Below are 13,111 nucleotides of genomic sequence, written 5' to 3'. Positions count from 1 at the left end.
TTAAAATAGAAAAATGTGACCAGTTAGGTGACCTGGGCTGTTCTTGAAAAACTATGCAGTTTTTCCTGGATTGTACTTGGATATGTTTTCTCTGGAAAAGGTTCTAATGGTTGAAAAAGTGGAAGGAAAGAGAAGAGGGTGACTAACAGCAAGATGGATGGACTTAGTTACAGTGGTGATGAATACACCATTCGAAGACCTGAAAGATTAAGTTAAGAATAGACTGTCAAACAAATGATCTATGTCAGGGGTGTCAAACTGCCGGCCCACGGGCCAGATGCGTCATGCCGAAACTGCACCCACCCCATTGCCGGCAATGGAAAAAAAGTTGCGACACATTGTGACACGTCACATGACATTGCGAGTTTGACATCCCTGATCTATGTGGTCACTAGGAGTCAAACACAATTTGATGACACAATCAAACGAACAAAAAGCACTATGAATTCCAAATGCTGAGGCTTGACAGAATTAGGAAGAAAGCAAGATTTAAATCACTTACATCTTTGATCTATGTAGAAAACTACATGAAGGAATCTTTGAAGGCGCTGGGATATAATTTTAATGTGTATAAAAATGATGTGATCTTTTTTAGATTTTCTTTTGTTTTTGTATTTGGAGAAGAAGCAAATAAATGATTTGGTATGCTTCTGTAAAACAGCAAATTTATCATACCACCTTGAGGACTTTGTGTTGAACTCATTACACTCTTATTTTGCTTTGTGAAACTCAACTAAAACTTCAGCTCTACTTCTGATTTCATAATATATTCATTCATTTACAAAATAAGGTAGAAGGCTATTTCAGAAACGCATCGAGTAGTTCTACAGCATAATTTAAAAAATTCCATTTCATGCATCAAAGGGCCAATATGCACACATATAGTGATCAAAATATAAGTTACCATTTGTATGTAGTTCCCCAGTTGCTTCGTGCTATAATAGTCAAAAGCTTTACAAATCTCCCAAAATACTATTGTACTACAGGTAGTCCTCGACTTAAAACAGTTCATTTAGTGACCGTTCAAAGTTACAACAGCGCTGAAAAAAAGTGACATGAGTGGTTTTCATACAACCATTGCAGCATCCCTGGGGTCAAGTGATCAAAATTCAGATACTTGGCAAATGACTCACATTTTTGACAGTTGCAGTGTCCCGGGATCATGTGATCAGCTTTGAGACCTTCTGACAAGTAAAGTCAATGGGGAATCCAGATTCATTTAACAACTGTGATTCACTGCAGTGATTCACCTAACAACTGTGGCAAGAAACATCTTAAAATAGGAGAAAATTCACTTAACTGTCTCACTTAGCAACAGAAATTTTGGGCTCAGTTCTCATAAACTGAGGATTACCTGTATAGTATTTTCATTTTCTAAAGATTACAGAGTTTTTTTCCCCATCCCCCTGAAATCTATCCATGAACCCAAAAAGTTTTGTGGGCCTCAGGTTAAGAACATTGATCTATATTGTTTTCCATTACCTGCTTTTTCTCCAGGATTTTTTTTAAAAATACTCACTCATAGGTTTTGACTACCAATTTGGTCTAGTAGTTAAGGACCAGGCTAGAAAGAAGGGATAGTGAGTTCAAATCCCACCTTAGCCAAGAAAGCTAACGGTGGCTTTGGGCCAGTCACTCCGTCAGCCCAACCCATTTTGTGGGGAAAATAGGAGGAAGAAAATGGGTTGGATATGTTTGCCACCTTATTTGTAAAAATAATAAAGGCAGAATAGAAATAAATAATAAAGTCCATACAAATTAATTCATTAATTAAAATTATAACCTGAGGTATATTGCTACATGCCTACATGTGTACGTTATCATTCTTTTTTATGGAGAAAACTTACATTTTTTGAATGAAATAAACACTCTATACCAATTCTGTGAAGTTGCATTATGCTACAGTATGGAATTTCAGTGTAAGCTTTATCCAAGAAGAAAAAATATTGTATACTAGGTATAGGTAGCATCAGTGCTTTTTTTGTAAAAGAAAAAGGTGCCGGAACTCACATGTCAGACAACCCGCCTTGCCTACCCTACAAGGTTCCATCCAAAAAAAGGTGCTGGAACTCCGTTCTGAGCGTTCTATGACAAAAAAAGCCCTGGGTAGCATAAAGTATTACCTTGACAACAATATCAACATGATTTGCCATTGGATTCTTCCTTTTTTTGTAGTTTTGTAGTTTCTTATGTCAAGGATTTCCTGAAGATCTCTTTTCCAATAAGGTGCTTTTTCAGGATTCACCATGTTTGCAAAATGCTGCTACCTGTCGTACCAAAGAAGTTAGTCGTCTCCTTACAGTCCTTGTTGTAAGACTAAAATTGGATAGCAGGCTACTTTAACAGTGGAACATAGATACAGATTCTATTGACTAATAATTATGTACCTTGCTCCCTCCCCAATTGTGTTGACATCCCTTCTACCATAATGCAAAGTGTTTGTTGCTGCCCGAGGGGCTCCAGTGCAATGCTCATAGAAGAGACTGTTTTGTCAGTCATTCAGTGTTACAACAAATCTATAATCCTTCTCTCAGGTACGGTGTGCTTTCTATCTACTCTGTGATGCGCTGGGGGTTTAAATGGGAGTGTGTGGGGGAGCTATACCTTTATCTGTTGATTGTGAAATGGCACTCCTTCATCCGCCACTGAACCCTGGCAACATGCCTGAAAATGTACGTTGCTGCTGCCAAAGCCCTGCCTGAAGGGACCCATAGCATTTGTTTTCACTAAACCAAGGCCTTTCTGAAGAGAGAAGTGAAGTGGAACACACATGCTAAGTTTTCAAAACTTTATGGGAAGCTAATTTCATCTAGTGCTTGATAAATCTAAATCCTTTCTTTCTACTGTACCTTATTCTACAATGAGATCTGCTTTGCTTTGTCTTTCATGTGCTTAAAGCTGCTGTTACGTTGCAACAATAATCACTGCTACATCACCCAACCAGGCAACCTAGCAGGATCATAGATTCTGTGGTTGTTTCAACTCATTATAATTGCAGTTATAATTAGAAACTAGTTCTGTTCAATAAATGTAGTTAATCAGTGGATAAATAGGAGTGTTAATCCACAGATTATAGCAAAATCAATATGCTCTCCATGTGAAAAATATATAAGTTTGATTATTTAAAAATCCAACTAATTATAGTTGTACAATTATCAAGCATCTGGAAACATATTTTTGTGTATTCAAAGGCAAGTAGCTATTTGGAATTCTAATACCAATTAATTATTTTCTGCATATATATTCATCTTCGGAAGGAGAGAGAAGCAAAATCCCCAAACCTTTCTATTGATATTTGAAGGAACTGAAAAAGATTAGCCAGCTAACAACTTTTCACAAATGTTGCGTTGCACCATTAATAAAGAGGTGTACTTAATTTAGCTTTTCCTAAACTGGTATCCTCCAGCTGTATTGGCTGTGAGCGTTCATAATCTTCAAACAGAATAGATGCTGGTCAGATTGTGAGAGTTGAAGTCCAACATATATATTAAATGGACAACTGTCCATTTACAAAGCAGAGGTAGAGACGGTTCCCACGGTTCCACGGTTCCCAGTGGCTCTTTTCCTTTTTCAGGTTGCCGACCCCTGGCCTAGAGACTAAAGCATATGAAGAATGGCTGCAGGACTTGGGTTTGGCTCGTCCAGGGGTAGGCAATCTTGGCTCTTTTATGACTCGTGGACTTCAACTCCCAGAATTCCTGAGCCAGCCACGCTGAGGGGGAAGGGAGAGGTTTCCAACCTGAGCCATGCTGTCTGAGGAATTCTGGGAGTTGAAGTCCACGAGTCATAAAAGAGTGAAGGTTGCCTTACCCCTGGCCTAGGCCTAGGCCGCTTTTTCACTTGTGGACTTCAACTCCCAGAATTCCTGAGCCAGCCACGCTGAGGGGAAAGGAAGAGGTTTCCAAGCTGAGCCAGGCTGCCTCAGGAATTCTGGGAGTTGAAGTCCACGAGTCATAAAAGAGCCAAGGTTGCCTAGCCCTGGGCTAGTCTAAAGAAAAGAAGGACTAGAGGGGACATGATAGCAGTATTCCAGTATTTGAGGGGCTGCCACAAAGAAGAGGGGGCCAGCTTATTTTCCAAAGCATCAGAGGGCATCACAAGAAACAATGGTTGGAAACTAATCAAGGAGAGAAGCAACCTGGAACTAACTCTGGCTTCAAATATGACAGGATCTATGATGACTTTGAAGCCTCATTGCCTTGGTGGGAAGGTGCATAGTCCATCAAGGCACACTTTTACATTAGTATGTAAAAATTTAATTTTAAAATAGGGACTAATATTAAAACAATCCAGTGTTCCTCAATACAGAGAAGAAAGTTATGTGGAGTGACCTTATTTTTCTGCTTATTCTACTGCCCTGATGTTCAGTTTCAAGGCTCTTGCTCTCTTTTAAGTCTGTACATTAAAACACACCTGGATTCAACTGCCAGAGAAAACCCATTATGGAATGGTTATCTTTCCATTAATTTCCTATTCTGTAGGCAACATTTATAAAAACATATTATTTCAATTTATGTATTGCTTATATGCAATGGCGTATGATCCGCCTAAACCTCATCTTACAGCAGGATGTGAATTACATTGGCCAAGAGATCTTGAGTAGTCCGAAGATGTGGAGGGAGCCTGAGTGGGTCCTTGCCCCATTCTAACCTGTGTTCGCAGGAAGGAGTTCTTAAGATTTTACACTTTTTGCAAGATGCTCTGAAGCTCTTATTTTTTTTTTGCCCACCTGAGCGGTGGACTCTCCGTGAAGGCCGGACGACAGTATAAGCTCGTCTGACAAGCCGAAAGACTCCATTGGAAAAGCAACGAGAAACCACTGGGGGGTTTCACGACGCCAGGAGAATTGCGTGGATCTGCAACCTGGCAAGTCATTCCAAGGCGATCCGACTCGCCTGTGGCGAAGTGGCGGCTGGGTCTCGGAGGACAGAGCGCGAAGGAAGATGGGGGCGCACCGGTTGGCGGCTTTGCGCGGGACAGCAGCCTTGATTTCCCGCGGGCGAGAGAGCTGGCCAGGAAGGGCAGAGGGCGACGCGAAAGCGGGGGAGGCGTCAGCAAAAGCCGAGCGCTGGTGGGCGCGCTCCCCAACCCTCATAAAAGCCCGGGGCTTCCCCCACTCCCGTCGTGGACTAGATCGGCCACGGGAGAGCGGCGGCGGCCTGTCTCCCTTATTGGGGCCCCAGGAGATCAAGTAAGTTCTTTCTGAAGCAACTTTTTAATACTCTCGCCGTGCTCCCTCACGCTCTTTGGGTAGATACGCGAATTTGGTCGCCCTCTAACTCAGCGTTTCCCAACCTTAGGAACTTGAAGATGCGTGGACTTCAACTCCCAGAATTCCCCAGCCAGCATAGCTGCTCTAACTCTATAAAACGCCTCCTTTGCGTCGCAGTTGTGCGATCTTGCCAACAGACTTGATCGTTGGCCCTGACTTTGAGGAATTAAAAGATTCTCCAAATAGTTTGAACTGCAAGTCTCGTGTGGATCCCTCTCATTTCCCTGAACTTTCTTTCCGACCAACCACCGGTTTATTCGCTCGTATCCTGCTAATTCCTCTTTGAATTATTTCTAATTCGATATCTTTTTAAGAAAATATTGTGCAAGCGAGGCAATCTTAGAGAACTCCCCGGTACAAAAAGACAATAAAAATAATTTTAAAGGATTTACTTAAGTCATTGTAATGTAACGTGGAGCGCTAATACGGTACGGATTTTGATTTGCTCTGTTCATTTACTTTAGAAGTACAGTAGGTTTAAATGCGTCCAATGACCGTTCTTCTTTAGTAAAACTGCATGTAAATATAATCTTAATTTTTAAAAATACATCGAGAAATTCTAAGTGAAATAGGACTGTGAATTTAAGCGTGAAAAACTATCAAATCAGTGTGACTTGATTCCCACTCGTCTCACGTTTTGAATCGAAATGTCAATGTTATACAGGAAATATTTAGGCTGATTGTTCATGTTTTAAACATGTATGTGGAAATAAGCCCCAGAAATATTTTCCAGCTATGTGCAATTCGGATAAATGTGTAAGAATAGTGTCCTACAGCAAAAGCTTGCTTTCTTAGATAAGCTGGTTTTATTTATTTATTTAGTATTCATTCATATACTGTATAAACGAATTCTACATATCCAATAAATTCATTGACTTGCCTAAATGCAGCTTTAACTGAAACACTCAGTCAATTGTATTACTTATATACAAACCTTTGAGGTAAAATAGCTTAATTATAAAATAATTTTAATTTATAGTTTTAATAAGCTAAATGTTAAATACTAAAAATCTCAACTAATGAGTAATTATGCTAATAAATATTTTAAAACAAAAAAGAATTGGATACATTTGAAAACTTAGCAGGCTTTTACAAAAGGCATCATTGTAGAGCATGTATGTTAACTCAGGAAAAAATTATATTGTTTATTATAATTATTCAATAATTCATTTTAAATTTAGAAACTTGAAACTGAAATTCAGGCAATAAAATCAGAGTTCTCAAGCTGACCAGGAAAAATTTCTTAAGAGAGCACTGTTATTTCCAATCCTATCTTCTGTTTACCCCTTTGTGTCTCCTCTCTTCCATTGTTTGATTTCAGAAAAGTATCTTCAGTTGAATGGAAGTCTGTAACTAAGAAAAAGCTTTTTATTAAAGTTAAATAATAAAGTTGGGCAACATACGAATTTAATATACTTTTATTAGTTGCTTGCTAGTTTTGCTAACAAAAACTACTATTGTAGAGACTAGATTATAATTTATAAGGCACAGTCCAGATGAATACAGTCCTCATTAAATATAAGATTTACTGAATGCAAATACAAGTTAGATTCAATGTACTTTGTGGTTTGCAGACTGCAAAAGTATGCATTTTTAGAGAATTCCAAATAATATTCCATTTCTATTTAATCTTTACCTTTTAAAGCCAACATGTATCAATGTTACAGAGGAAAGCAGTTCAATAAATGAGTTCACAGTTCAGGCTTATATTCTTGCATATTTATTTGTTTATTTTAGTATGGTAGTATCTAATCTTAAATAATCATCCAAATAAATGGATGGGATTGGATCTCTTTATTTGTAGAACCATCAGAAAATCCCAGTCTGTAGTTGGGGGAGTACTGGGAAGTAAAAGTAATGCATACAAATATCTAAAAATCCAGGAAAAATCATTTCCACATTACTGTAAAAAATGTACTTTACATATCCATAAAGTGATTGGGAGCTGTGCATAGCATGACTTCTTACATTTATTTGAACACTTATTAATATTTCAACACTAATCATTTCTGCTAGACACATTCATTGGGATTCACTTCTTCTGAAAGATAATAGATGTTGGTGCCAAATTTATTTCAAGTTAAGATGCTTTAAAATATGTGCTAATATAATATTTATATGTGATCATTATCTTCTGAAAATGCATTAAAATTGTGAATCAGTTGTTAGAACTGTGTGTTGATGATTTTTCAGCTGAATTCTCCTATCTTAAAAATAAAACTGCAGGGTTGCTGGCACAGAGGTACCACATTAAAAGAATACATTTCAGTATACTGAAAATTGTGATAGAAAGTTCTTAAAAATCAGATAGCAATATAGTTCTAAAAAAGAAAATGTGACAATCCAAGGTATAAACTAGGAATTTGCATCATGTCAGTTGCAGATTTGGCCTTACCAATGGACTATAAAAATGCAACCAAGAACACTAAGGAGGTCAATATTCCAAGCTCAAATGCCTCTCTGCCACCCTCCACATCTGGCACTAACTCCTTAGGACAACAGACTGGGGCAACCTTGGGGAGACCTGCAGCAGCCAACGCAGCCCGAGAGCGTAGCCGAGTGCAGACCCTGCGACATGCCTTCTTAGAGTTACAGAGAACTCTGCCCTCTGTACCACCTGACACAAAGCTCTCCAAGTTGGATGTACTGCTTCTAGCCACCACCTACATTGCCCATCTCACCCGCAGCTTGCAGGATGAAGAAGAATTGCCTGGCAAGGGCTTGGGAACTCTGAGAGGGGATGGCTACCTACATCCTGTTAAGGTAAGCAGGGCAAAAACAAATAATATTTTTCCCCTAGAAGGTCCAATCATAGCATTGTTTGCAAACCTTTCCATCGTGTAGAAATCTTCAGGAAAAGGGCATACTAATATACAGGGCTTTTTTTCCTCATAGAACGCTCAGAACTGTGTTCCAGCACCTTTTTTTTTGCAAAAAAACAAAAACAAAACTCCCTCTATTGGCTTTAGGAGTAGGCAATCTTGGCTCTTTTTTATGACTCATGAACTTCAACTCCCAGAAATCCTGAGCCAGCCATGCTGAGGGGAAAGAGAGAGTTTTCCAAGCTGAGCCATGCTGGCTCAGGAATTCTGGGAGTTGAAATCCTTGAGTCATAAAAGAGCCAAGGTTGCCTACCCTGCACTAGAGGAGGACATTAAAATTATTTACAAGGTTACTTCTTTAGGAACTAAACTTTTAGAATCTAAAACAGCTAATTCAAAAAAGCCAACAGGAAAGAACCTCACATTTTTCATCTGCTTCTGTCTTTTGGAAGGTAAAATTAGATAACAAAATAATCTATTTCCTATGTTAACATCTCTGCAATGAAATCAATAAAGGTAACAGGAAAGAAATGAGAAACATTTTTCTCAATGTAATATGTCTAATTTAGCTGATGCTAGAAAAAAAATAGTATCTTTTGTACACTCTTGAAAACTATTTTGAATCTATAACCATCTATTACAACTAAACCACTTTAAATTAAACAATTCTTAGGAATGAAATATTCTTAATTTGGACTTTACTTTTACTGTTTGGACTGTTGTGTGTTTTGAAAAATAGATTTAGAATCTAGTTATGTTGCACTTCAGTCTTTAAATAATTAACCTAGTATATACATAACGATATATGATACTCTGAGCCACGGGGGTGCAAAGGACGGGCAACGACCTTTTTTTTTTTAGAAAAAAAGCACTGCTAATATACAAGTACACTAGTCTATACAAGAAAACTTTAGCATTACAGAATCAGCGGAATCGATTAGAACCAACTGAACCACAATTCATTGATGTTATTCCATATGACACTTCAGATAGATACAGCATTAAACCTCTGTGTACCATAACCATTATGCTCAACACTAGGACAAGGTTTTAAGTGACTCCCATTTATTACAAAACAGTTTAAGGCTTATGACTGGCTTGTAAAATGTTTGAGCCAATTATCCCTTTTCCTGGTCTTAATGTCATTAGTCCCAAAAAAAAAATAGATTTTGTTGTTTTACACAAGCACTTCGACAGTGGCAATCCCAAACTGGATACTCAATTCAAAAACATGTTATTACAAATTGCCACGTTTCCCCCAGGGTATGCCCAAATATATCCCATTAGTAATTACCCCTATGTAAAATCCACTGCCCTATGAACCATATTTAGTTCATATTGCAAGTTCAAACTACAAAAGGTCTTCTCCTTGCTACTAACTCTTTAATAAGTAATTTAATAAATTATATTTATCTTAATTCAAGAAACTACTACTTACAGACCTAGTAATCAAGAATTACCTTAAACCAAACTAAATGGATCTTGATGCAAGTAGTCCTTTCATTATTTGTTTCCAAAACTAACCTTATCTAACAATAATCTTTAATGAGCATGTATACACTTTTTATAAAAATAGTTTTATTGAAATGTACACCAATGGGCTTGATATATAATTAGTTACCCATTTGTCCACTAGCAAAAAATAATTTTGAATTGTTTTTTAAAAAATTTCAAATAAATCTCGAGAAACCAGGTGTTGGCCATGACCAGCAGATGTGCCATAAACACAGTCCATTTGATTCTGCATTACAGTAAATATTAGCTACTGCAGGTTTCTGAATTGTATATTTTTATTCAATAGGCTGCTTATTATGTCAGAGGTAAAACTTTGAAAAATATTATAATTTATTTTAGAGACATCACTGAAATTATAGGAAAAGCAATTTTTCACAATGCATTCTTCACACTGCCACTTTATTTGCAATATGAAGTTCTGCTTAGATATCTTCTACCGGATTATCCCATTTGGCAAGGCAACAGGCAAGATAAACCACAAGAAAAATGGCAAAACTGGATAGCATTGCAATGTTTTTCTATATTTCTTTGCCATCATTTAGTGGCTTTCTAATTTTCTAAAGGGACGCGGTGGCTCAGTGGGTTAGGATGCTGAGCTTGTCGATCAGAAGGTCGGCAGTTTGGCGGGTCGAATCCCGAGTGCCGCGTAACAGAGTGAGCGCCTGTTACTCGTCCCAGCTTCTGCCCACCTAGCAGTTCGAAAGCACGTAAAAATGCAAGTAGAAAAATAGGGACCACTACGGTGGGAAGGTAACAGCGTTCCGTGCGCCTTTGGCGTCTAGTCATGCCGGCCACATGACCACGGAGACGTCCTCGGACAAACGCTGGCTCTTCGGCTATGAAACGGAGATGAGCACCGGCCCCTAGAGTCGGAAACGACTAGCACGCATGTGCGGGGGAACCTTTACCTTTACCTTTACCTAATTTTCTAAAATTCTGGTTAGCCCCATCATTTATCTTTCTTTCCTGATAAAGCATTCTAGAAACTTTAAAAACTATACCCTTTGGATAGTATTGATTAGTCCTAATCTACTCTATTCTATTCAACTCTGTTCTTTTCAGCTAATGTAATCCTTAGTTAACTGTGGCAATTGGGACCTGAATTACCATTGTTATGCAATGCAATTGACATTGTGCACAATATCACATAACTGCGTCCCTTAGCAATGGCAATTCTGGCTTCTCTATTGACTTTGTTGTTGGAAGTCAACACAGGTCACAAATGGAAATTGTGGGAACCTGCAATATCATCACTGCAAGCCAAGCACCTGGATGGCGATCAAGATTGCAAGAATACTGTAACAGCTAGAACTTTGAGACTATTATTAGTTTGAATAGTCACTGAACAGGACAAATATATTGTGCAGTCCTATGATTTGGATTTATTATGTGTGTTTCTACCAAAAAAGATACAAGGTTAAAATTCTATGCAGATTTTGGGAGGAACACTTTTTTAGTTCAGTGAGACTTACTTCTAAATAACTATTCACAAGACCCTATTATATATCCATGATATAGTTGCAATTTTTTAAAAAATCCCATTTATATCCCGCCCTTCTCCGAAGACTCAAGGCAGCTTACAATCTAAAGCACAAATCAATGTGCTTAGCAATAGCCTTCATTCTATGTATATTGAATATTTCCATTAGTTGTCTGTAAAACCAGAAGAACTCACTCCCCATTTCTTCACAGATAATGAAATTTATTATTTTACATCAGGCCTGGCTAATAGCACTGAGAAGTAAATAGCACCATCAATTATTGCTATTTTAATAAATCTCACTGCTGGAAAATTGTGCTCATTGTATATACGTATGACATGAGCACTTTGATCCTGTGCTTGGTTATTTCAGATAAACACAACTAGATCAATGGGATTTATATTCTGAGATGTGTATATTAGAAAATAAATCCCATTGACTAAATTGCATTTTTTTCAAAATAGAAAATTTGTAAATGTGTTTACTAATCTCATATTGGATGTGGTGTACTCTTATGAAAATATCTGTATTTTTAAGAAAATCTGATATGAAAGCACCCATGGATGAAAACACTAATGCTATTTTTTTCTTTAAGCAGAGTATATGAGCAATAATATCTAATGTAGGACAGTAGATTATGATGATTTAAACCTAATAAATGTAATAAATATGTTGGCCTATTGTTATTTTTTAACTTCTTTCACCAGTTTGCAAATCTTTCGTAGAGATAAGTTGACAATAATTGTAGACATGTGGCACAATAAAAGTAAATAGGCGTGAGAGCTCAGTCTAGATAACATACCTAGTGAGGTATCAAGATCTCCTTCGTCCTCCATACTGATCTACATAGCTCTCCTTCAGTCTTGCGAAGTGATCCAGACAAGAAACACACCAAGATGAACTACCGATAGCTGTATTATTATTGTAAGGTTTCATTAACAGAGCTTGTTTTTACAGCCCAAAAAGCCTAGGGCGTGTCCCTTCTGAGTTTATTCTTGCTTCAAGCTAAGTTATCTCTTATCTAGCTATTCCCCTGGCTGTGGTTTTTCTGTCTCCCAAGGGCATTCCCACATACCATTACACATGCTTACTATTTGCATTGGTCTAATGCAAATAGCAGGTTATAAAGGATGGGAGAAATTATCGTTCCATAACTGATAAATGTATCCCTAAATGAACTGTAATTGCTAATAAAGCTGCTGTTTTCCTGCATTTGTGCAAGCAATACTAATTTATCTTGCATCTTCATCTTCTAGAAATGGCCAATGAGATCACGGCTATACATTGGAGCATCAGGACAGTTTTTGAATCCCTCAGTGCAAACAGAAAATGTAAATCAAGGAGAAGCCTCAACAAATTCTCAAATTTAATCCATTTTTTTCTTAAATGCTGTTGTATTTATTATTCCAGATATATTTAAATTGAGTCTTCCAATATCTGTGATATTTCTTCCAATTGACCAGCACCCTTAGATGGTAGACTTGAAATTCAGCATGTTAGTTCAGATTGCTTTCTTCACACCCACGGACAATGTGTTCATCTCAGTTGTGCAGTATAATTCATTTGTTTCTTACACAGTTATTATTTCTCAAAAGGCAAAATATACTTTTCATTGTGTGGATGTTGCTACTATTGAAATCCGTAAGATACCAGCTCATGTAACATCTTGTTTATGAGAACAGATCCTTTTCTTTGTGAAGAAATGGCTGAATGTAATGTAGTGGATAATTTATAGGCATTCTGCGACCTTTGTTGATAATTTATGAAATATGTATTGTTGTACGCCAATTCTGAAGAAATTAAATTAGATAAGCAGATAGTTGATTTTTAAGCTAACTTTTAAAAGCTGAGCCGCTTACAGTCACCTTGAACTGCAAGAAATAAATTTGATAAAGAAATAAAATAAATAATGCATCAAAGCTTTGGGAACTTTTAACTAAGAAGAGCTCTGCAGAACTATTTCATGTATTCCAGTGATCTATGTCATGTACTCATAATTTGCCATATGTATCAGAGAATTG

At 37.4% G+C, this 13,111-nt stretch overlaps 1 protein-coding gene across 1 annotated transcript; it reads left to right on the top strand.

Moving 5' to 3' along the window:
* Positions 1-7,669: 7,669 nt before the first annotated feature.
* TCF24 (transcription factor 24) lies at positions 7,670-12,460 on the top strand (the record flags this gene model as incomplete). The annotated part of the gene is made up of 2 exons (XM_083360400.1): positions 7,670-8,035; positions 12,347-12,460. 2 exons carry the CDS (start codon positions 7,670-7,672, stop codon positions 12,458-12,460), a joined length of 480 nt encoding a protein of 159 aa, XP_083216526.1.
* Between the last annotated feature and the right edge of the window lie 651 nt (positions 12,461-13,111).

The sequence above is a fragment of the Vipera ursinii genome (genome assembly GCF_947247035.1).
Source record: "Vipera ursinii genome assembly, chromosome: 3".
NCBI lineage: Eukaryota > Metazoa > Chordata > Lepidosauria > Squamata > Viperidae > Vipera > Vipera ursinii.
The sequence above is the reverse complement of the archived record's forward strand: the minus strand, read 5'-3'. Positions and strand labels throughout refer to the sequence as shown.